The 25485-nt window shown below is 40.2% G+C and overlaps 2 protein-coding genes across 3 annotated transcripts in view; one reads left to right on the top strand and one right to left on the bottom strand.

The window, feature by feature from the left end:
- LOC119794424 (CD48 antigen-like) overlaps positions 1 to 25485 on the top strand; it is a 169830-nt gene that overhangs the window by 110022 nt on the left and 34323 nt on the right. The window lies entirely within an intron of this gene.
- Positions 4865 to 25467, bottom strand: LOC119794443 (interferon-induced very large GTPase 1-like). Of its 2 annotated transcripts, XM_038302026.1 has the most exons (5): positions 25440 to 25467; positions 25253 to 25336; positions 24765 to 24848; positions 19655 to 19686; positions 4865 to 9915 (listed from the first exon to the last, which is right to left on the bottom strand). In XM_038302026.1, exons 1-5 carry the CDS (start codon positions 25444 to 25446, stop codon positions 5200 to 5202), a joined length of 4923 nt encoding a protein of 1640 aa, XP_038157954.1. In that variant the 5' UTR covers positions 25447 to 25467; the 3' UTR covers positions 4865 to 5199. The 2 variants fall into 2 exon arrangements, with proteins under 2 accessions (XP_038157954.1, XP_038157955.1); XM_038302027.1 differs by lacking the exons at positions 24765 to 24848; positions 25253 to 25336; positions 25440 to 25467 and adding exons at positions 21407 to 21487; positions 21866 to 21955.

The raw sequence follows: 25485 nt of genomic DNA, 5'->3' as shown, positions 1-25485 counted from the left end.
GTTTTGCTTATCTTAAAAGATGTCATCCTTTCCTTCAAATAATTGCCAAAAGTTGTTATGATTTTCCCTAAATTTCAGTTTGTTGTTGCTACTTTATTATTTCTGAATATTGATTTTTTTTTTAGCTAAATTGACATGCACAGTTCCGCTTTACATAAAAGCATTATTGATACAATAGTAACAGTTGGAAATGCTTTGGATTTTTATTGTATACTTTGTTACAGGCAAACAATATCATTGGTTAGATGTAATGGTTCAAACAGCCAAAAATCAAATGTTTCTTATGTTGTTTTTACTCTTTGATAGTCAAAACATTTTTAAAAAATATGTGTATCTGTTATCAATATATTCTAAAGCAGTCAGAAAAAAAACTGAAAAAGAGTTTTTTTCCTTCTTATGCAAAGTTTACTTAATTGTGTTTTATGGAGCTTGGAAACATGAGTCCACATATGTGGACATTATTTTTCTCTAACACTGACATTGAAATATAATGTTTCATTTTTATTCTAACTGGGTTCAAACAAGACCAAATAACAAAGAGAAATAAAAAATCTATGTAAAAAAAACTGCTTGGGCCTTAAGAGGTTAAACAGCCCCCTTCAACCTCCACATGTCTGTGTTAATCTGTCCAATTCCAACAGACAAACATTCCTTGCTCCATCTCTGTGAGGACCTACCATACAGTCAGACTCAGCTTTTTTCTTTGTGAAACTAAGAAAAATGTTTGGTGAAAACTGAACCTATGCCTCTACAGATGCTCGCTTTAACCTTGTTCAGAGATGTTAGAGATATTTTGAATGTTTTCATATCACTATGAGGACATTTGGTGATACAGCCACCCAACAAATATCTTACTGATTAGTGATGTCACCTTCTTATGCAAAAGCTGATGGCTGGTTGAATGGATGTTGGGGGAGGATTAACCCTTGGTCTCAGGTCTTCTTGACTCAGTGTAAGTTTGTTTGTGCGTGCCGCAGCTCATGTGTGGATAAGCATTGTATGACCGGGCTGCTCAGGCCTGTAGACAGTTGGTTTCTTATATAGTTTTGATTTATTTATTAAATAATCAGTTTATCAATCTGAGCTCTAGGTGTTCAGAAAGTATCATGATATGTTGTATAATGGTGAAATCAGACTCAGTGTGGTGTCCACAGTTAGGGCACTGTATTTACATGGTATCCCTATGCAAACTGCAGAGGAAGAGTTGAAGGGTGAGGCCAGCCATGAATTCCCCACAGTGAGAGCTGTCACTGCTCTGCTCTCACCTCCTGCTGTCAGATAGAACTGAGGTGCTGACCAACAGCAACACCACATGGAGAGAAAGGAGCGTTGACTGCTGAACTTTTTCTCTAAAATCATGTTGCGGCAACCAGTCATGGACTGGTTGTGGCTGTGACATGAAAGAACTGGCTTCCTCCCTCAGTCCAAAAACAGGACTCTCTAATGTATCCTTTAGTGTGTGTGTGCTAGTGCATTTTTATACATCTTTAATTGTCTGGCAACCTGCCCTGGGTGTACCCCGCCTCTCGCCCGTAGTCTGTCGGAGATATGCCCCACTGCGACCCTGATGGAATATGCATCAGAAATGATGGATGGTCACATTCTATGTGGCGGTTTTCACATATATCACCTTCACTGAATATGTATTTCTGAAATCTGAAACATATTTCTTTCAAGTCAAAATAATAAATATTATGACCACTAACAATAGAAATATGCAGATCTGAAATTCCTCTTCAGACATCAAGAATGTGTATTGTATATATGAAGAATGTCATTTTGTTTGAAATCTTCATTTTGACTTCGTAGAATTGTATTTTAGATTTCAGAAATACATATTCAGTCTAACAAATAAATGTCAAACTGACCTGCTGTAGTCTGTTTTGACAACATTATGAGGGAAAACTAGTTTACTACTGGAATGGTAGTGGATCATTGCATTTTATTTAGGTGTAATCCCATGGGGGAGGAGCACATCTAGCAGCAGGGCAAGATGAAGTATAAAAACATTGTCCTGTGCATCATCTCATGGGGTACCTCCTCATTTTATTCTGTCTTTAATCACGCAGTAAATATAAACTCTGAACAGTTTTTTATGATAAGATTGTTACCACACTCCTCTATTTTCTCTCAATTATATCAAGTTCTGTTAAATGCATTTGAAAGAAGACTTTATACTGCTGCTAATCTGAGGATGGATAAGGTTGTGGATTTATGTAATGAATCGTGAGGTGAAACGGTAGTATTCATAAAGATTCTAAATATGAAAGGACGTCTACAAAGCAGTCTGAGAACACTGTCCTGACAAATATTTAATTCTCTACTAATTATTGGCGCTGCTTCTTTAATTGGATCCTTGTTCAAAGGACATGTAATGTTTGTTTTTAACTCCTAATGTGTCTAACCGACCTACTGACTGGTTTTCTTTTTATTGTTCGCACAGAACTACAACAGAACTCTCCTGACTAAATCAGTAATTGGAACTTTAAGGAGGGCTAATTTGATACAGAGGTTGAGTAATCTTGCTTTGTTAAATGGAAAATTCTGAGTTCCCCTGATTTAAAGGTTAACCAAGTTAGAGCTTTTATTAAGCCTCCTTTGGGAAATGGTCCTCTGTCGTACTTCTCTAAAGTGTATTGCTGTCCTCCTCCGAGCCAATCATAGCCTCTCATCCGGCTTAAGTGCTCTCAGGTTACTTTGATCTATCGCTATGCTCCTTCTGAGCTAGCACAGGCAAGACGCTGCTCTACCTCAGTCTGGTCCTCATCTGCCCAGCTACGGTTGTTCTCCTTAATCTCCCGCTGTGGTTCCTCTGCTCCAGAGGTGGGCACAAATGGCTGCTTCATCTTGGTTCTGGACTTCTTTCTAATGGTGCTCTGATGTCCCGATGCTCCTGTCTAAGCTCCAGAATGGTGCCTCACCCTACCTCTGATGTCCAGGGACACCGATGCCAACAGCTTTCTTTGTTCAAAAGTGAAAAAAAGGACTGCGAGGCGCTCCATAGAATACCCTGTCTTTCATGTTTTCTGTAAAATTGTCTCTGGCCCTTCCTTGAAGAAGTCAGCATCTGACATCCTCACAGGAAAATGCTAAATTTAGGAGTAGGGCTGAAATGTAGAGCTAGGGGGAATATTTGGATTGGCCCTCAGTCCTTCCAGTATTGTTCTGATGTCATTAATCTACCAGTATAACATCTAACATTGTCATGATGCGATGGTTTACTAGCCCATATGCAGACTCAGACACGGAGGGAGGAATAAAAGTCCAATATTTATTGGAACACGGAGGAATCACAGAGGCTCAGACAGGCATGGTGGCACAGAGAAAACAAACGATGCAGCACAGAGAGACAGACAAACACAGCTTAAATAGGAAGCTTCCTAATCAGCGGACTGGAAACAGCTGATCAAGCCGAGTCCAAACTCTCCAGGCCTGGATCCATTGCGCCCTCTGGTGGGCAAAGTCTCGGATCCTGACAAACATTGTGTTTGAATGGGGTTTTTTACCAAGCAAATTAAACATGCTGTTTGGATCTCAACCATCTTATGGTTTTATTTCACAAATACATCCAATATTTCACTGTGTTACTTTACAAATTATTTCAAAATATACTGCTAGAGGGGGTAATGTGTTCAAAGTGATATGTAGTGGTAGTTCTAACCTTCACACATAGCGTTTTTCATTTTAATCAAAAGTTTAAACTTGGTCTCACCTGACCAAAGCACCTTTCTAGCTGTCGGAAACATGGCTTCTGGAGAACTGCAAGCAGGACTTTTTATTGTTTTCTTTCCATTCTCCCATAAAGGCCCAATTCATGCAGTGTATGACTAACAGTTATCCTATGGACAGATTCCCTCGCCTGAGCTGTGGATCTCTGCAGTTTGTCCAGAGACACCATTGGCATCTTGGCGGCATTTCTGATTAGTGCTCTCCTTCTTCTGCCAGTAAGTTTAGGTGGATGGCCTTGTCTTTGTTGGTTTAAAGTTGTGCCATAGGTTTCCCATTTCCTGTTAATTTACTGAGATGTTCAGAGCTTGGAAAATCTTTTTATAGCCTAAGCCTGATTTGAATATCTCCACAACTTCCTTATCCATCTGGTGTGTTCCTTGAACTTCATGTTTTTTGCTCCCATTTGTTCTCAGAACCAAACTCTACAGTTGTCCCAGAGCAGCTGTATTCAGGTGTATTTGTAATGAGATTAGGTTACATACACGTAAACTCTCTTTAGTTATAAGCAATCATCAGGTAACATCTAAATGCAAATGGTTGCACTCAGAGAAAATGGGGCTGAATATTTTTACACGCCAAACTTTTTAGATTTTTTTAATTTCATTTAACAAATAATGTATACGTAATGTAAGCTGAAAGGCACTTTGTTGTGATCTTTTCATTTAAAATTCCAATAAAACATTTTTACATTTGTACTGTGACAATATGTGGAGAAGTTCAAGTAGTATATTAATATTGTTGCAACTGTTAAGTATCATAAATGATGTGAAATGAAATAACAGTCTGATTATAGCATTTATTGACATTTTTGATCAGCATATTCTGTTACAAATTAAAGTTGAAAAAAAAACATAAAACATTTACCCAACACAGCTCAACATGAACAAACAAAGAGCTGAAAAGTCCAAATATTGAAAAATATGTCACTTTAGTTGATTGAAAAAAAACACTCAGATTTTAAACCTAAAATTAATCATAAAAACACAAAAAAATGTGTTGCTCATTAAATAACATCTTTAAAAAATTTTAATCCGGAAGATTATTTAATCTTTTTGTTCAACAGCTGCAATTAATACATTTATTTTTTAATGATTTATTAATCCAATTTTAAAGCAAAAAAAGAACAATCCATGATAAGTTCATTACATCAAGATAAATAGGCAAGATGTTTACACAACCACCATCAATATTAATATCATTTTATACTTCAAATCATAACTCTTAATCCCATCTTTGAGTGACTTAAAAATCAATCAAAGAAAACAACAACAATATACGAGATTAATATAAGGAAAAATATTTAAAAGTTTTCTTGAAGATATTCTAGTTTCTTTAACTTACAGAACAATGAAATCAGGAAGTTTGTACCAAATGCTTTTCTATTCATTTTGCAACATCTCTTACATCAGTATTTCTCATTACTGTTGACAAGAAAATCTCCGACTTGAGGGACACATTTTCTCCCAGATTTTACATTGCATCTAGACTCTTAATGGCCTCTTCCTTAGTATACATTCTCCACTGCTGAGGGATTTCTCCATGACGATCGAATTTCATTTCATAGTATTCTTCCAGTTTTGTCTGAAAGTGACAGACAAACCATTTCCAGTAGGGCAGCGTAGAGTTATCAGGTGTGATGCTCCATGCAGCAAATCTTTCTCCAGCATTTGCATACTCTTTATAAAGAACTGTACGGTCTGATTCATCGGGGAAAAAACCATCATCACTTGCTACAGCTGTAGTGCAGAATTTTGTGTACAGCTGATCTGTTCCTCTGTAATGGGAACCAATAGCCCCACAGGGTCGATGAAAAAGAGCACTGTGCTTATCAGGACTGTGGCCCTTTAGAGTATTGGTGCAAACTGTATAACAGAAAGGACATGTTTTCCAGCAGCAGTTACACAACTGATCAATGAGGATTTGTTCAGGCCTCTGCCTGCATTTATTCAGTTCATTCAGAGAGAGATTGTTCATTTCCTTTGTGATTATTTTAAGGCCTTTCTCCATCTCTTCTTTAAGAAAGTCAAAGTTGTTTATGTCCTTGAAGTTTTGACAACTAATGGTATCAATTGTTAAGAATGGCTCTAATTTGGTGGAAAACTCCTTCACCCACATCTCTATGTCTCCTCCTTTCTTTTTCACGTCTTCTGTTGCCTCAAACAAAGCCTGATCAATGGCCCTGCTGATGTCATCTACATTTTTGCTGAGAATTGTGTGAGGATTAATTTTTTCCTTATTAGACAAGTATCTCTCCACCTCTTCTTTAATAAAGGCTTCCAGTTGCTTTCTTGGATTTCTGAAGTAGATGATGAAACTGTTAAAGTCTTCCTTCTCTGCCATACTCTTTAAGAAATGTTTCTCTAAGTTCACTCTATTCCCATTGAATGCTGGGACCCTGCTCCTCATCTCACTAGCGATATTAACCCCAGTCTGGTTGCAGACAGCTGCAACAGCAGAGGCTTTGAGTTTTTTACACATCATTTCTCCAAACACAACAGCAGAAGAGCTTCCTTTACAGTAGCTTTGGAAAATGCTGTAATATTCATTTTTCTTGGTTTCTAAATAAGTATGAACATCATTGTTGTCTTTGTATGTCTTGTAGGAGTTTAAGAGCCAACTTTCTGCCATGTCGAACACAAACAGTGAAAGATCAACTGTGAACTCCTTCTTGAATACATAATTCCTTCCAGATTCAAATGCTTTTATGTGCTTTATAATGCTTTGAGCCATGTCTAACAAGTAGGTTGATGTGTAACCTCTTGTTGCAACAGGTTTGCTCTTAAGGGCATCCAAACATTCTTTTTCAACATCCTTAATGAGCGATCTGATATCTTCTTGCTCTTTAAATCCAAAAACCATTTTCTTCAAATCACCAAAGAAACCTGCAAAGTTCTTCTTTGCTGTTATGTAATCAGAGTAATTACCAATTTCTAACAAGTTTTTGTATCTCTGGGTTTTTTTTGAGTCTTCAATGAGCTTCTGTTCAAAACCAAGATCTCGAAGGACATTAACCTGGTCTCTTTGCAAATTGATGTTTTCAATAGGTTTTGTGTCTGACGTTAGTTCCTTAACCCAGTGATTCCAATCAGCATCAAACTGTGCTTCTAATTCCTCTTCACCTTCTTCAAGGCACTCGTGAGCAAGCTCTTTGCTCTTCTGGAGCAGCTTGTTCTCAAAAGTTGTCTTTTTGTCATCTAGCTTTTTTCGAGCATTTTTCTGCTGAATTACTTCATCCAGTTTTCTTTTCACGTCTCTCACAATGTCCTCATGAAAGTCTTTTATTTTGTTCTCAAATCGACCCTGCCACTGAACCAGCATTTCTTTGTTTTTATCGTCACTAAAATAGGCTTCCATGTTTTTCATTACTTCTTCATATGTGTTACTCATTTGATTGGAAAGGTCAGTGAGCTCAACTTTGTCCAGTTGACCTTTTTCAACTTTTGGATAAAGCTGGTTTTCAACATTCAGCATCTCACTTCTCAAGGCCCAGGTCCAGTTTCCATACTGCACCTCCAGTTCTCTATAGACTGCAATTTCTTGAGTATTTTTGAAGCTAAAAACAAAGTGTTCATTCATCAAGGCGTTCCACAAGTCCTGGATCTTGGTACCAAAATGTGACAGAAGAATGCCATCAGACTTTGAGGCCTTAGACAGGATGAAGGCCTTCAGTTCTTGGACACTCTCACTGTACCCTGGATTTGGAGGAGCCATTGGTGGACTTCCCTCCCATAATTGAGCAAAGTATGTAACATCTTCTTGCACATCAAATGAAATGACATCACTGAAGGAGTCAAAAGCACACCCTTCCTCTTCAGCAGCTAATTGAGTCATTGCATCTAGTTTCTCCTGCAGGCGTCTTTTTCCATCCATGTTTTTCACAGCTGCTGCAATATCTGTGACATTCTGATGAACAAACACACAACTTGGAGAAAGCTTGACTTTCTTCATCCTCATGAAAGCCTGCACAACAATCTGTAAGATATCTTGCATATCAGCTGGATTCTCACCAAAGATGTTGATCAGTGTCAAGTTTCCTAGACCAACAACAAATGTTGCAAGCTCATTATCATGATGAAGGGTGACATTGCCTGCTAACTCAAGAGCACGCAGACCTTCAGTGTCCACAACTAGAATATAGTCAAATCTGTAGTCTTTCTGGATTTCCTCTGACAGCTTAACCAGCTGCATGTAGGCACCTTTGGTGCACCTCCCAGCACTCACTGCAAACTCCAATCCAAACATGGCATTCAGCATTGTTGACTTTCCACTACTTTGTAAGCCCAGAACTGACAGCACAAAGACTCTCTGGTCACCTAGCTTCTTGATGACCTCCTGTATAAGACTAGACATCCATATCAAAGGTACATGGCCTGCATCACCATCCATCAGCTCAATTGGGTGTCCTTTTATCATCAGATCTGCAGCCAGTTCAGGGTATTTAGTCCATTCAGCCTGTTGTCCCTCTGCTGGTTTCTTCAGAGATTTATGGGCTTCATAAATCTGTCCCATTTCTCTAAACATGTGCTCAAGACCAAATGTTGCTGATTGAAGCTGTTTGGATAACTGCTCAAGCTCAGCTTGTTTTGTATTTAGTTCTTCAGAAGTTTTATCTTTCTTCTTAAGAACCAAGACTTCTGACCATGTTTCATCATATTTTTGGAGAATTGAAGATAGATCATCTGTGGAGATGGCATCTATCAGGATCCGGTTCCATTTCAAGAAATATTCTCCAGCTTTTGTTGGCAAACTTTTAAGGCTCTCAGTGAACGACTTCATTAGTTCACTATTGGACGCGTCACACTGTTTCTGTCGTAGTTCCGTCAGTTGCTGAGTTTTATGAGCCTTTTCTTTCTCAATGTCTCCCTTTAGATGATAAAGTTCTTTGTTGACTTTGCACCACTCATACCAAAGTAGGCCTTGGCAGGGGAGAAACACTTCTTTTATTTTGGCAATATCCATATTTTTAATCAATGCAACCAATTCCATTGCAGCAGATTTCCCATTTTGGCAGGCCTCTGCCTCTTCATCCACTCTGACTTCATTTGTCATTTTTTCCATAGTTTCAAGCTGGAAGCTTTTGTGGGGTCCAGACAAAATGTTTCTTATTATTTCTTTCAGTTCTTCTGAAACATCTGATTGGCTTCTTTCTTTCAGACCCAGTTTGTATTTTTGCGGTGTCATCTGAACTGCACTACAGTCATTGTCAGCACCGAGAATTACCAGAGGTTTTTGAGACTTGAAAAGCATTGAAATGATTGCCTTACTTTCCTGGCTCATTTCCAAAGTTTGTATGAGAACAACAATGACTGAGGATATTTCAGTCAGTATTTCACGCTGTTTGACCATTTCTAAAGAATCCCCATGAAGATTACAGAAAGCAACACAGTCGTTAAAGAAGTCATTGGATTTTCCAGCAGGGCAGTACCAGGCAATTTCTGCCACACCATCCATCAAATGACGAGATTTTGTGCTGCCTGGACAGTTTCTATGGAAGAATGTGTTGTGGCGATCATTGATCAAGGCGTTCATCAGCTGAGATTTGGACACAGACAAGGAGCCCAGTCGGAAAAATGAAACAAGGGGGATCTTGGCTTTGTAGATTGGCATGCTCTTCATTTCAACAATGTTTGAGTTTTCTGCCTTGGTGCATATTTTCCATGTTTTTGATATTTGTCTTAATGTCCAGAGAGGATACTCAATATCTGCCTTTGCAGGATGACGAACAAGCAATGGTAAAGCATACTGACACTGGGACAACTTGGCAATCATTTTCTGTCTCAGAAAGTTATCAGAGCAGTGAAATATTGCCATTTGAACATCCATTGGGTGTATATGATCCTCTTTTGATTGATTGGAGTCTGCAGTAGTTGTGAAAAGAAGATCTAAAACATCTCCTGTAAAATCACTTTCAGACACTGGAAGAACCTGTGAATCTTTAGCATTAGAACTTTTTTGTTGTACAGGAATGTATCTTGCCCTGTAATCTAACATCAATAACCTCTGAAGAAAAGTAGAAACTAGATCTTCCTCAAAGATGTGATTAGTCTGATTTACAGGTGGACCTATTTTAATAAAGTCCTCTGATGTCAACGTCCGTTGATGTTGGTCTTTTAGATGAAGTCTTCGGAGTATTTTTTCATATTCTTCCAGACCTTTGTTGTTTTCCATAAAAGGATTGCAGAGAGACTGTTAAAAGATAGAAAATAACAAAGATTACCAAGGTCTTTCAATTTATAAATTGATAAAAATGTGAAAACTGACCATGATCTTAAAAAGCTTAGTGTGTGTCTAAACAGGTGCAAATAAGTTTGTGTGCACAGCAGGGTATTCACCAAAAGGTCGACTTGTGAAATAGTCGACTTAGGTGGACTGAGTTAACTGACATCTGACCAACTGAAAAGTTTAACCCCCCAGCGTACAAAACCGTTCACTTATTAGCTTGTTGTAGGGGTTTAGTAAGGCACACACTACAGTTAGCAATAAAAGCTATATTATATCCTAGCCTACCTGATATAACAGAGACCATCTCTACAGCAAGACGTATTGCACATACTCTTTGGCCACAACAAGCAACACGCAAAAATGCAAAGTCATAAATGTATTAAGTAGATCAAACTAAATTGTTGTTTTTAAAGAGGATGCCAATACCCATTGTTTTGACATCAGTCTAATTGATTCCTACGGAGCCCGAGAAATGACATTGGGCAATGCATGTGTTAAACGTTCACAAAATAATTATTTGTGCCCATGAAATTCTAAGTTTTGCCCCTTTAATACTTATTTGATCCCATGAAATGCTAAGTGTTGTGCACAAAATATTAATTTGTTCCCCATAAATACATACATACTATATTGACATTATGTCCTTCCAGGCCACAAATAAAGCATCTGCTCACACAGAACGACTCTGCCTTCAGCATGTGTAACTATGGGCTTTGCAGCTCCCTGAGCAGCAAGTAACACAGAGGAGAAATAATATCTGGTCAGGTCAGAGCCAGAGATCACTGCTGCTGTGAATGATAAAGACCAAGGTTATAAACTGTAATAGTACAGACGAGTAAGAGAACAGAAACAAACTGATAAACAGCTGGACCAATTACACAGCATTAAAAGCCCTGCATGTGTAAAGCACCACTACAGACGGAGATACACTGAGACCACTTGAGGTTAGATTAAACATCCAGTTAATGATCATTCAAGTCGTTCTGTGAGGTTTGAGGTTTAGAGTCATCTTCAGCGATAGGTCATACTATTTTCTTTTTGTTGGGAGCTGGAGAAGTTCCACCTTTCTCCAGCAGAGTCCGCCGTGGATCCTTCTGAGTGAGCCTCCTGCACAGCTGCAGCCCATCAGATCATCAGAGGATCCACTATATAAGCTGTCTTCAGACCTTGCATCAACGCCGCAGTGTTGATCCACTTGGTCAGCGCCTAAGCCTAGACTCTCAGTAAATCTTTGTGACTTTGAATCCAGCCTGGATTCTAACCGTTGTCTCTGTCTTCCAGGAAACCAGTTTCTCCTCTGTGGAGCTCAGGAAGAGCTAACCTGCCGAGCCGACCCTCTAAGCCAAACCTGAAGAACCTCAGTGAACTTCCATGCAGCTCTGGACTAAGAGCTGGAAAACCCAAAACCAAGGTCTGCTCAAAACTAGAAGTGAGACGCTGAAGCAGCAAACGGACTCTGCTGATCAACTCCTCTCCAGATCCAACAGTGACCCTCCCAAAGCTAACCACAAGAACCCTCAAGGTACAATCAGTAACAATCAAGAAAGCAAGCTCCAACGTACAACGCTAACTGAACTGTCTCTCACGCAGATTCCGGTGAACCAGTATCCAGGCCCGAACCAGAACCAGTATAATCAGTGTGCTTGTGACCAAATAAACTTGTTGAACTTTTATTCCTGTGTCCGTCAGTGGTGTTCTGCATAATTGGGTCACTCTTAGAGTACCCATCATGACAGAACACTGCGCCCAAACTCAAGGCCCAGCAGAACACTACATCCGTCGATTGGAGGAACAGGCGGCCCAAATCCATGGACACGGCTTGGCGCTACGCGAGTTAAATACCCACATTGAAAGGCAAAATCAAGCTATCCAAAGCTATGCTAACTACATGAACGGGGCTAATGCCGCACCGGCCCCACAACCATTTCCGGGTCCAGTTCCTCCTCCGAGGTCACCAGCAGTGACGTCATCCGAGTTCCGCCCAAGTCTTCCAGAGAGATTTTCTGGTAACATGAAAGATTGCAAAGGATTTTTATTTCAGTGTCGTTTGATTTTTCAGAACTCTCCAGGCAGCTTTTCCACGGACTATAAAAAGATAACCTTCATCCTTTCTCAGCTAACAGGAAGAGCCTTGTAGTGGGCTCACGCAAGATTTGCCACCGACGATAGCCTTAATTGCTATTACTCTGATTTCATCTCCGAATTTACCCAAGTTTTCAATCAAGAAACTGATCAAACTATTGACTCTCGAGCTCTTTTCAATTTAAAGCAGGGAAATTCTTCTGTGGCAGAATTCTCCATCAACTTCCGGGTTAAAGCGGCAGCTTCCGGATGGAACCAAAGCGCTTTGAAGGGAGCCTATTTTATGGCACTAAATGAGCACATAAAGGATGAACTCGCAACTCTCGATGAACCAGCTACCCTCGAAGAATTAATTCGTTTGACGATCAGATTGGATAATAGAATCCGTGCCAGAAACAGTTCCAAATCAAGAAATCAGGGGACACTTTCCTCTGCCTCACATAACGTGACTGTTTGTTCTTCCCCCACAGAGCAGCTGCCCATACCGAGACCTAAGGCCCAGTCTCTTCCTCTGCCTATTCAGGCCTCTCATTCTGGTGAAAGAGATGTCGAACCCATGCAGGTGGGACACACCAGGCTCACCCCTGAGGAAAGACAAAGACGTTTTCTGAGCAAATTATGCATCTACTGTGGTGAGAGAGGACACTTCATCGCTTCCTGCCCGGCTAAATCAAAAGCCTGGGCCCGCCAGAGGTTCTGAGGAGTCTGGCGGGCCAAATTAACACTATGAAATCTCCTCGACTGTTGCTTCCTGCCACGTTGTTTTGTGCTAACCAAAGCCTCTCCTTCTCTGCATTCATCGATTCAGGCTGTGAACGGAACTTAATCGATTCGAACCTCGTCCAACAACTCCAAATAGAAACCATTCCTCTGACTCAATCTCTTAGTGTTTCTGCCATTGACGGGAAAAGACTTCACCAAGTTACCCATCAAACTCAACCCCTCGAGCTACTTCTGTCAGGTAACCACCGAGAGACAATAAAATTTTTTGTTTTTCCTTCTGCATGCTCTCCCCTGGTGCTTGGTTTCGAATGGTTGGAGAAGCATAATCCACACATAAATTGGACTGATCGTCACCTGGAATCATGGTCTACTACATGCCATGAAACATGCCTCTGTTCGGCTGCCCCCTTGGTGGGGTCTCCTAGAGGTGGGGGGGAGATGGCCTCTCCTGACCTTTCTTCCATTCCTTCCGAGTACCATGACCTGGCTCCTGTCTTCAGTAAGGTCAGTGCTACGTCCCTACCTCCACACAGACCATATGACTGCGCCATTGAGCTATTACCTGGAGCACCACTACCTTGCAGCAGGTTGTACAACATTTCCAAACCCGAACGAGAGACCATGGAGAAGTACATAAATGAATCCTTAGCTGCTGGAATAATCCGCCCATCTTCCTCTCCACTGGGCGCCGGGTTCTTCTTTGTTGGTAAGAAAGACGGTTCCCTGAGACCATGTATTGATTACCGAGGTTTGAACCAAATCACAATAAAGAATAAGTACCCACTTCCTCTACTCGCCTCAGCATTCGAACCTGTACAAGGGGCTACAGTTTTCACTAAACTGGACTTAAGGAATGCATATCATCTTCTTAGGATCCGAGATGGAGATGAATGGAAAACAGCCTTCAAAACTCCCTTGGGTCAATTCGAATATTTGGTGATGCCCTTTCGTTTAACTAACGCTCCAGCCTGTTTCCAAGCCCTCGTGAACGATGTCCTCAGAGACTTTTTAAATGTGTTTGTGTTCGTCTATATTGACGACATACTCATCTACTCAAGGAACCTTTCTGAACATAAAAGACATGTCCGCCTTGTGTTACAGAGACTACTGGAGAACAAGCTGTTCGTTAAAGCAGAGAAGTGCGAATTTCATCAGTCTTCAGTCACCTTTTTGGGGTTTGTGCTCGAGGGCGGCCAGGTAAAACCATCTGAGGACAAGATAAAAGCCGTGTTGGAATGGCCAGTTCCAGAGAACCGCAAACAGCTACAGAGATTCCTGGGCTTTGCAAACTTTTATCGTTGGTTCATCCGGAACTATAGCCAAACTGCCCTTCCCTTAACTTCTCTGACCTCTGTCAAACACACTTTTCAGTGGACCCCCGAGGCTCAATCTGCCTTTGAAAAATTGAAATCTTTATTTTCCAGAGCACCAGTGTTAATGCAGCCTGACCCTGCTCAACAGTTTATCCTCGAGGTGGACGCTTCAGATTCTGGTGTTGGAGCGGTCCTATCCCAGAGACTCGACACGGATCAAAAGATCCATCCATGCGCCTTTTTCTCCCGTAGACTTTCATCCGCAGAGCAGAACTACGATGTGGGAGACCGTGAGCTATTGGCCATAAAGTTGGCGCTGGAGGAATGGAGACATTGGCTGGAGGGAGCTGAGCACCCAGTTCTTGTATGGACTGATCACAAGAACCTGGCTCACATCCAGTCAACCAAGCAAGCCAATCCCCGTCAATCCAGGTGGTCCATCTTTTTCTCACGGTTTAATCTCATCATTTCCTACAGACCCGGATCTAAGAATGTCAAACCCGATTCTCTCTCTCGTCTTTACTCCGTCGATCATCCTGGGACACCTGAACCAGTCTTTCCGGCTTCCTGCACTGTAGGAGTGGTTAACTGGGAGATCACTGATCTTATCAACTCCGCCCTGGCTACAGAACCCGATCCAGGTAACGGTCCAGCTAACCGAACCTACACTATATTGCCAAAAGTATTTGCTCACCTGCCTTGACTCACATATGAGCTTAAGTGACATCCCGTTCCTAATCCATAGGGTTCAATATGACGTCGGTCCACCCTTTGCAGCTAGAACAGCTTCAACTCTTCTGGGAAGGCTGTCCACAAGGTTTAGGAGTGTGTTTATGGGAATTTTTGACCATTCTTCCAGAAGCGCATTTGTGAGGTCGCACACTGATGTTGGACGAGAAGGCCTGGCTCTCAGTCTCCGCTCTAATTCATCCCAAAGGTGTTCTATCGGGTTGAGGTCAGGACTCTGTGCAGGCCAGTCAAGTTCATCCACACCAGACTCTGTCATCCATGTCTTTATGGACCTTGCTTTGTGCACTGGTGCACAGTCATGTTGGAAGAGGAAGGGGCCAGCTCCAAACTGTTCCCACAAAGTTGGGAGCATGGAATTGTCCAAAATGTCTTGGTATGCTGAAGCATTCAGAGTTCCTTTCACTGGAACTAAGGGGCCAAGCCCAGCTCCTGAAAAACAACCCCACACCATAATCCCCCCTCCACCAAACTTTACACTTGGCACAATGCAGTCAGACAAGTACCGTTCTCCTGGCAACCGCCAAACCCAGACCCGTCCATCAGATTGCCAGATGGAGAAGCGCGATTCGTCACTCCAGAGAACGCGTCTCCACTGCTCTAGAGTCCAGTGGCGGCGTGCTTTACACCACCGCATCCGACGCTTTGCATTGCACTTGGTGATGTATGGCTTGGATGCAGCTGCTCGACCATGGAAACCCATTCCATGAAGCTCTCTGCGCACTGTTCTATAGCTAATCTGAAGGCCACATGAAGTTTGGAGGTCTGTAGTGATTGACTCTGCAGAAAGTTGGCGACCTCTTCGCACTATGCGCGTCAGCATCCGCTGACCCCGCTCCGTCAGTTTACGTGGCCTACCACTTCGTGGCTGAGTTGCTGTCGTTCCCAAACACTTCCATTTTCTTATAATACAGCTGACAGTTGACTGTGGAATATTTAGGAGCGAGGAAATTTCACGACTGGATTTGTTGCACAGGTGGCATCCTATCACAGTTCCACGCTGGAATTCACTGAGCTCCTGAGAGCGACCCATTCTTTCACAAATGTTTGTAAAAACAGTCTGCATGCCTAGGTGCTTGAATTTATACACCTGTGGCCATGGAAGTGATTGGAACACCTGATTCCAATAATTTGGATGGGTGAGCAAATACTTTTGGCAATATAGTGTATGTGCCATCTTCTGTCAGGTCCCGTCTCATCCAATGGATGCACGCAGCCAAGTTTTCCGCCCATCCGGGGGTCAGTAGAACCGTCGCCCTGATCTCAAGACGTTTCTGGTGGCCAACCCTCCATAGAGATGTCAAGGAGTATGTGTTGGCTTGCTCCACATGTGCCCGAAATAAAGCCTCACATCAACCTCCCTCAGGCCTGCTACAGCCACTTCCGGTTCCCTCGCGTCCTTGGTCCCATATAGCGATTGACTTTGTCACCGGCCTCCCTGTTTCTCGAGGTATGTCCACTATTCTCACCATTGTTGACCGTTTTTCGAAGGCCTGCCATCTCATCCCCCTTAGGAAACTTCCCACGGCCTTCCAGACAGCCCAGCTCCTAGTTAAGCACGTCTTCCGCTTACATGGCATCCCCCAGGAGATCCTCTCGGACCGGGGTCCTCAGTTCATATCCCAGGTTTGGAAGGCATTCTGTTCTGCACTCGGCTGTAAACCCTCTCTGACATCTGGTTACCATCCTCAATCTAACGGACAAACAGAGAGGATGAACCAGCAGCTTGAATCAACCCTTCGTTGCCTCACATCCAACAATCCCGTCGACTGGAGCCAATATCTTACATGGATCGAATACGCACACAACTCCCTCAAATCTGCTTCCACTGGACAATCTCCCTTTCAGGTCAGTCTCGGTTATCAACCTCCACTTTTCCCCGCAGACGAGAGAGAGATTTCGGACCAGTCAGTCAATCACCACATCAGACGCTGTCAGAAGATCTGGAGAGAAACCATCGCAACCCTCAACCGATCTTCTGAGACCAACAAACGCTTCGCTGACTCCAGGAGACGTCCCGCCCCCGAGTACTCTGAAGGCCAAGAGGTATGGCTGTCCACTCGAGACATTCCCCTCAAGGGGATGTCTCGAAAACTCTCGCCCAAATTTATAGGTCCCTACAAGATTTCCCGAGTCATCAATCCATCTGCCGTCCCTCTCCAACTGCCTCAGTCTCTCCGGATTCACCCAACCTTCCATGTATCCCAAGTTAAACCTGTCATCTCAAGTTCTCTGTGCCCGCCTTCCGACTCCCCACCACCCGCCCTGGAGGTCGATGGTCATCCTGCCTTCACCGTTCGATGCATCGTGGACTCCCGTCGACGAGGTCGCGGCTGGCAGTACCTCGTCGACTGGGAGGGCTACGGACCGGAGGATCGCCAGTGGGTTCCGGGCTCGTACATCCTCGACCCTGCTCTAATCGAGGAGTACGAGCGTTCCTGCCCTTCGACCTCTTCCGCACCGCCAAGGGGCGGTCGTTGAGGGGGGGGTACTGTTGGGAGCTGGAAAAGTTCCACCTTTCTCCAGCAGAGTCCGCCGTGGATCCTTCTGAGTGAGCCTCCTGCACAGCTGCAGCCCATCAGATCATCAGAGGATCCACTATATAAGCTGTCTTCAGACCTTGCATCAACGCCGCAGTGTTGATCCAGTTGGTCAGCACCTAAGCCTAGACTCTCAGTGAATCTTTGTGACTTTGAATCCAGCCTGGATTCTAACCGTTGTCTCTGTCTTCCAGGAAACCAGTTTCTCCTCTGTGGAGCTCAGGAAGAGCTAACCTGCCGAGCCGACCCTCTCAGCCAAACCTGAAGAACCTCAGTGAACTTCCATGCAGCTCTGGACTAAGAGCTGGAAAACCCAAAACCAAGGTCTGCTCAAAACTAGAAGTGAGACGCTGAAGCAGCAAACGGACTCTGCTGATCAACTCCTCTCCAGATCCAACAGTGACCCTCCCAAAGCTAACCACAAGAACCCTCAAGGTACAATCAGTAACAATCAAGAAAGCAAGCTCCAACGTACAACGCTAACTGAACTGTCTCTCACGCAGACTCCGGTGAACCAGTATCCAGGCCCGAACCAGAACCAGTATAATCAGTGTGCTTGTGACAAAATAAACTTGTTGAACTTTTATTCCTGTGTCCGTCAGTGGTGTTCTGCATAATTGGGTCACTCTTAGAGTACCCATCATGACACTTTTTTGTCATTTTAAAGCTGTTCACACTCAAAGAGAAGCTAATTTCTCTTCTTTTTTCCTGTCTTTAATTTCTCTACATATCTGTCCCACAGTTACAAATTGGGGCTTGCCTCTAGGATGCACATAATACTATAAAACCAGTAATGAATGCACTTATTTGGTGCTTAATTAAATCACTTATCACATAAACATAGCTGCATCTTTTCTCATTCAATTTGATCTTGAACTGAAATATGAAATGTTCCAGACCAACATAGAATGGACTTGTTATTTTATAGTGCAGTCATAATCTATACCTGGCTTTCAATATTTTATTTTAAAGCCTCACTAAAGAAAATTAGAATCTCTTTATAGTTTATTCTACACCTGAAATAAAACTTCACCAGACTATCCTAGTCTATCATGTTGGTTTGTTCCTCTGTTATAGAAGGTGAGCTGTAGCAGGATTATGTTTTAGAATTTTATGCACATCATATACCTATGCTGTGGCCACATATAAGTTACACCATAAGAACACATTTGTACATGAATACGTTTTTCGTGAAAAAATAGTATTTTGTGGGCACAAATTATTATTTTGAGGGAAGTAAGTAATATTTCATGGGCAAAAATGTATATTTCATGTGAACAACTTCTCAGTTTCTTACACAAAAGATAAAAAGTTATACAGGCAGTAACACTTATCGATTGCCTGCAGGTAACTCCTGATTGTTTGATTTCCCCCTTTTGGTGGAATAAAGGTGGAAGTGGTGAAAGTAAGCCTGTATAATGTTGGCAGCCTTCCAGGAATGAGAAATCAAGGGGAAGAGGAGGATTTAACTTAGTGGAGAGTGCGCTCTGGTGGCTTTTCTAGTTTGAACGAAGTATCTAAAAAACAAAAAAAAAACAAGCTACTCTCAAACTGGATTTCTTCAGCAGGTTTTAACTGAGGCACAACACACAAGTTTTAACATGAACATTTTTGATTTTTTTTGGTGTTGACACCGTTAACGAAAAAATATATTCAATTATTAATAAATAAATAAATAAATAAATAAATAAATAAATACCATAAACATTAACAATGGATGGCAAAGGGAGGGGTTGGCAATTTATCTGTTTTGCACTTACGGGCAATACAAGAAATACAACAAAAAAAAATGATATTGGCCCCAAATATTATCTGGCTGATGTATCAATCAGCTTTTGGAATTAAGTGTAAACAATAATTTCTGATTAGAAAAACAAAGGATATCTAAATTAAAGTTCACAAATTGATAACATGATAAATGAAAAAATAAGAAACTATAATTTGAATACTGAGTTTCAATGTCTTATATGATATCTTGAAATTGAACTTGCAGCACTGGCCCTTTGACCAGTGTTGCAAGTTGGTTGTTGGCAATAAACACTGCACACAGGCATCACATTATTTTGTTATAATCTGTTTCTTTTTTGTTGGGCTTTTGTAAGCCAATTAATTCACTAGAATATCATGTAATGTAACTAAATTGAATTAAATCAACATTTTCATTACAATAGTTGGATCAAATCTTGTCAGTCTGTTGACATTCCTACATTACTTTATTCAGTTTAACATTTTTTAAATGAATCAAATCAAGTCTACCTCCAAAAAAATGCATCTTAATAAGGTTATAGTTCCTCTTACTTTATCACCAGGTCTTGCCTCGATCTTCTCTCCTGTAGTAAGATTTAGAAAACAAAAAGCAGCTTATATCAGCATACATAGCTAGGACCAAGGGTATATAGGGAGGTATTATCAATTCTAGGAATAGTTAAAGCATATTGTACCTGAAAATCCTTTGCTATTAATTAATGAGTGCCACTTTTTTGTAGCGTCATTAATTGGGGTAACGTAAATGTCATATCCTGGAATGTGACTGTGAGTTTGTGTTGGTACTTTATTTGATACATTGTGGGGCCAAAAGCAACTTGTGCAGACACTGCAAAAACAATCTAGAAAGTAAGTAAAAGAGTATAAGAGTGTATTTACCCTTAATTTGAGTATGTAAATAAGATGATCTGCCAATGGATTTAGCATTTTTACTCTTAAAACAAGAGAATTATATAATATGCACTTGAAATAAGGCAATGCAATATTTTTTTTCTTATTTCAAATGTAAATTGTCTTGTTCCATTGGCAAAGTGTCTCACTTACCTCCTAAATTCAAGAACGAATGCACTTAATTTAAGAAAAATTGACTTATCTAGATTTAGATTTTTCCAGTGGACATACTGCTTCTAGTGGGGCTGAATGCCTTGACCCCATGAGGGGAATTAGCTGTGCTGAAGCAGAGAAACACTAAAAACTTTTAGTACAGCAGAATTTCCACTCTGGTCTGATATTGCATAACAATGCGTGATTCCTGTACTGAGGTACGTTTCATGAATCAGGTTCACCAAAGACTTCATCAAAAAATTTTGTAAACCTGAAAACAGGGAAACTCATTTCACGAAGACAGTTTCCTCAACCTCTGTTTCAGTTACCGTAGTAACATTCTCCCCAGAGCTAACCTGTTCAGTAGCAGGTTTTCCTCTGTCTCCGATCCCCTTACAGCCAATCACACTGTTTTATTTCTTGATTAAGTTTGATTTTTGTCATAGTTTTGTGCATAAAAAAAAATGTATATATCATTCACTAGGTCCGTTATACACATTAGGCTTTAAAAACAAACATTACATGTCCGTTTGACAAGGATCTTATTAAAGAATGATCATCACTTTTTAACAGATTATTAAATATTTATAGGGAAAGGATTCTAAAACTCAGTTGACAGGACATAAGATTACTTGTTTAATATGAGCGAGAGAGGGTCATTTTATTTACTTCTATTTAAAGTACATGAAGAAATAGTGCAATTATTTTCAGATTACACAGATTCAGATTAAATCTATTTAATCTGCTGAAAGTATGTCTCTGAATAACCTCAGAACTTGGTTGAGCTCCTTTCCCATGATTTACGGCATCCGAAATGATGGCCTTGGAACTATAATTAACAGTAAAACACATCTAAAAGTTTCACCATCATCACCTCAATGCTGTAGATTGTAAACCTGAAATGAACGACCTACCTACCTATCTACCCACCACTGAATGAACAAGCTTCAGTAGCTCTGCTTTAGAATCAATATTGTCGCCCTCTACTGGACTAAGGTAACATTGCAACACTGAAAGAAAATGCCTCCAAGTGAACATTATCAATTGATCAGATGGGATAATTTTTATCTAATTAACCATCAATTGACAATTAATTGTAAGTTTATTGTTTGTTTACATCCCTATTTAGGACGAATAGATTCCTATGTGTTAAACTGTGTTACCAGTTTGAGCACTGGCTTCTGGGCTTGTAACAGACTAATTAAAAGCTGTATGTTATTTGGTTTTTTTTCTAAATCTCACCTTCTTTAAGCTGCACATCAGCAGAATCTCCACTCTGGTCAGGTGTTAGTTCCCCTTCAGTTACTTTCAGTTTACTTACAGCTGATGAAACATATCATTGTTATGTTTTCTCTGAGATTACACATAAATCTAACATTAGGCATTCAGTGATTCTATGTTTAATACATTCATGAGCTCCTGCCATGTGGAGTATACTTCTCAACTAGTAGGGCTGGATTCATATTGTTGTTCTCAAAGAAAACTGAGAGATGTGAGAGTACAACAGTGGAGTCAGCCCCAGGAGAATGAAAGAATACTAAATAAAAAGATTTTAACCTTAACAGTAAAAGACCTTATGAATGTAATATGTGTTGCTTTTATGAGTCAATAGTGAGGAACTACCATTATTTAAATGCTTATAGATGTACAGCCTAAATAAGGACAGGAACAAAAACAAATATCATAATAAAATTAACAAACCAGATTCCTCACTGATCTGTGGTCTGTCTTCAGGTGTGGAGTCCTGGACTGGTTCTCCTTCCTTTAATGGTTCCTGTGCTGAATTCTGGGTCTGGTCTGTCAAAACAATCACTATGTTGTAGGTTTTCACTTCACTTTGACATTTCTGTTGGGGTTTTGTTTAGATTTTTACACCAAACAATGCTAAAGGTACACTTACCAGCCATGTCTACACTCAGCAATGTAGCGTTATCTGTCAATAAGACACAATCTGTTAGTGGCACACAACATAGCCATGTAACATTTGGTAATAGTGATAGAACACGTCAATACCTTTGAACAGATCCATGATGATCTTAATATGTGTGATGCATTTTCATATATATAAAAATACTACGTCACAGCTTTTTTTTTTTTTATTTAGCAGAAAACAAGTGGATAAACAATGGATTTAAGATGGCTGATATAAATATAGTGAACAAAATCCTATTTAAAGTGGGTCTTAATGCATGTTCTTGGTAAGTTTCATATGGAAGTTAAGGAGCCTTCTTACTTTGTCTTAAATAGTGCAATCAAGACTCTTATCATTTTCAAAGCAGGTTGCTGGATTTATCAATTAGTTTTTTCATTTGACATTGAATATAATAACATAATGAGTTCTATAAAAAATGATTATTAAGAGGTTTATATAGATTCAAAACCTTATAGTTCCATTAAAAATGCTTTAATAGAGAAACATTATCCTCTGAATGTATCGCTCTGAATAACTTAAGAACTTGGTTGGGGTTGATTTTGCATGAATTACGGCATCAGAAATGATGGCCTTGGAACTATAATTAACAGTAAACCACATCTATAAGTTTCTCCATCATCATCTCAAGGCTGTAGATTGTAAACCTGAAATGAACTACCTACCTACCTATCTACCCACCACTGAATGAACAAGCTTCAGTAGCTCTGCTTTAGATTCAACGTTGTCGCCCTCTACTGGACTAAGGTAACACTGCAACACTGAGAGAAACTGCCTCCAAGTGAACATTATCAATTGATCAGATGGAATGTTTTTTATCTAATTAACCATCAATTGACAATTAATTGTAAGTTTATTGTTTGTTTACATCCCTGTTTCAGACAAATAGATTCATCTGTGTTAAACTGTGTTACCAGTTTGAGCACTGGCTTCTGGGCTTGTAACAGACTAACTGAAAGCTGTATGTTATTTGTTTTTTTCTAAATCTCACCTTCTTTAAGCTGCACATCAGCAGAATCTCCACTCTGGTCAGGTTTTAGTTCCCCTTCAGTTACTTCCAGTTTACTCACAGTTGCTGAAACATATCATCGTTATGTTTTCATTGAGATTACACATAAAACTAACATTAGGCATTCAGTGATTCTATGTTTAATACATTCATGAGCTCCTGCCATGTGGAGTATACTTCTCAACTAGTAGGGCTGGATTCATATTGTTGTTCTCAAAGAAAACTGAGAGATGTGAGAGTACAACAGTGGAGTCAGCCCCAGGAGAATGAAAGAATACTAAATAAAAAGATTTTAACCTTAACAGTAAAAGACCTTATGAATGTAATATGTGTTGCTTTTATGAGTCAATAGTGAGGAACTACCATTATTTAAATGCTTATAGATGTACAGCCTAAATAAGGACAGGAACAAAAACAAATATCATAATAAAATTAACAAACCAGATTCCTCACTGATCTGTGGTCTGTCTTCAGGTGTGGAGTCCTGGACTGGTTCTCCTTCCTTTAATGGTTCCTGTGCTGAATTCTGGGTCTGGTCTGTCAAAACAATCACTATGTTGTAGGTTTTCACTTCACTTTGACATTTCTGTTGGGGTTTTGTTTAGATTTTTACACCAAACAATGCTAAAGGTACACTTACCAGCCATGTCTACACTCAGCAATGTAGCGTTATCTGTCAATAAGACACAATCTGTTAGTGGCACACAACATAGCCATGTAACATTTGGTAATAGTGATAGAACACGTCAATACCTTTGAACAGATCCATGATGATCTTAATATGTGTGATGCATTTTCATATATATAAAAATACTACGTCACAGCTTTTTTTTTTTTTATTTAGCAGAAAACAAGTGGATAAACAATGGATTTAAGATGGCTGATATAAATATAGTGAACAAAATCCTATTTAAAGTGGGTCTTAATGCATGTTCTTGGTAAGTTTCATATGGAAGTTAAGGAGCCTTCTTACTTTGTCTTAAATAGTGCAATCAAGACTCTTATCATTTTCAAAGCAGGTTGCTGGATTTATCAATTAGTTTTTTCATTTGACATTGAATATAATAACATAATGAGTTCTATAAAAAATGATTATTAAGAGGTTTATATAGATTCAAAACCTTATAGTTCCATTAAAAATGCTTTAATAGAGAAACATTATCCTCTGAATGTATCGCTCTGAATAACTTAAGAACTTGGTTGGGGTTGATTTTGCATGAATTACGGCATCAGAAATGATGGCCTTGGAACTATAATTAACAGTAAACCACATCTATAAGTTTCTCCATCATCATCTCAAGGCTGTAGATTGTAAACCTGAAATGAACTACCTACCTACCTATCTACCCACCACTGAATGAACAAGCTTCAGTAGCTCTGCTTTAGATTCAACGTTGTCGCCCTCTACTGGACTAAGGTAACACTGCAACACTGAGAGAAACTGCCTCCAAGTGAACATTATCAATTGATCAGATGGAATGTTTTTTATCTAATTAACCATCAATTGACAATTAATTGTAAGTTTATTGTTTGTTTACATCCCTGTTTCAGACAAATAGATTCATCTGTGTTAAACTGTGTTACCAGTTTGAGCACTGGCTTCTGGGCTTGTAACAGACTAACTGAAAGCTGTATGTTATTTGTTTTTTTCTAAATCTCACCTTCTTTAAGCTGCACATCAGCAGAATCTCCACTCTGGTCAGGTTTTAGTTCCCCTTCAGTTACTTCCAGTTTACTCACAGTTGCTGAAACATATCATCGTTATGTTTTCATTGAGATTACACATAAAACTAACATTAGGCATTCAGTGATTCTATGTTTAATACATTCATGAGCTCCTGCCATGTGGAGTATACTTCTCAACTAGTAGAGCTGGACTCATATTGTCTTTCTCAAAGAAAACTGAGAGATGTGAGAGTACAACAGTGGAGTCAGCCCCAGGAGAATGAAAGAATACTAAATAAAAAGATTTTAAAAAGAAAATAAAAAGTTTTAAATGAATCAATAGGGAGCTGGTGCTGCAGATGTTAACCCTCCAACACCATCTGTCTAAAACCACCGTTCTCTAAATGCTTATAGATGTACAGCCTAAATAAGGACAGGAACAAAAACAAATATCAGAATAAAATTAACAAACAAGGTTTCTCACTGATCTGTGGTCTGTCTTCAGGTGTGGAGTCCTGGACTGGTTCTCCTTCCTTTAATGGTTCCTGTGCTGAATTCTGGCTCTGGTCTATTAAAACAATCACTATGTTGTAGGTTTTCATTTCACTTTGAAATTTCTGTTGGGTTTTTGCTTAGATTTTTACACCAAACAATGCTAAAGGTACACTTACCAGCCATGTCTGTAGGCAGCAATGTAGCGTTATCTGTCAATAAGAC

This window comes from Cyprinodon tularosa, unplaced genomic scaffold (genome assembly GCF_016077235.1).
Source record: "Cyprinodon tularosa strain WSP-4 unplaced genomic scaffold, ASM1607723v1 ctg48, whole genome shotgun sequence".
NCBI classification, from domain to species: domain Eukaryota; kingdom Metazoa; phylum Chordata; class Actinopteri; order Cyprinodontiformes; family Cyprinodontidae; genus Cyprinodon; species Cyprinodon tularosa.
This window is presented reverse-complemented; position numbering and strand designations above follow the sequence as displayed.

Coding starts and splice junctions, on each gene's coding strand:
- LOC119794443 (XM_038302026.1), bottom strand. Junction 19,687..24,764: donor TGATGTGCAGCTTAAAGAAG/GTGAGATTTAGA, acceptor ATCTTACTACAG/GAGAGAAGATCGAGGCAAGA. Junction 9,916..19,654: donor AGGCAAGACCTGGTGATAAA/GTAAGAGGAACT, acceptor ATCTTTTAACAG/TCTCTCTGCAATCCTTTTAT.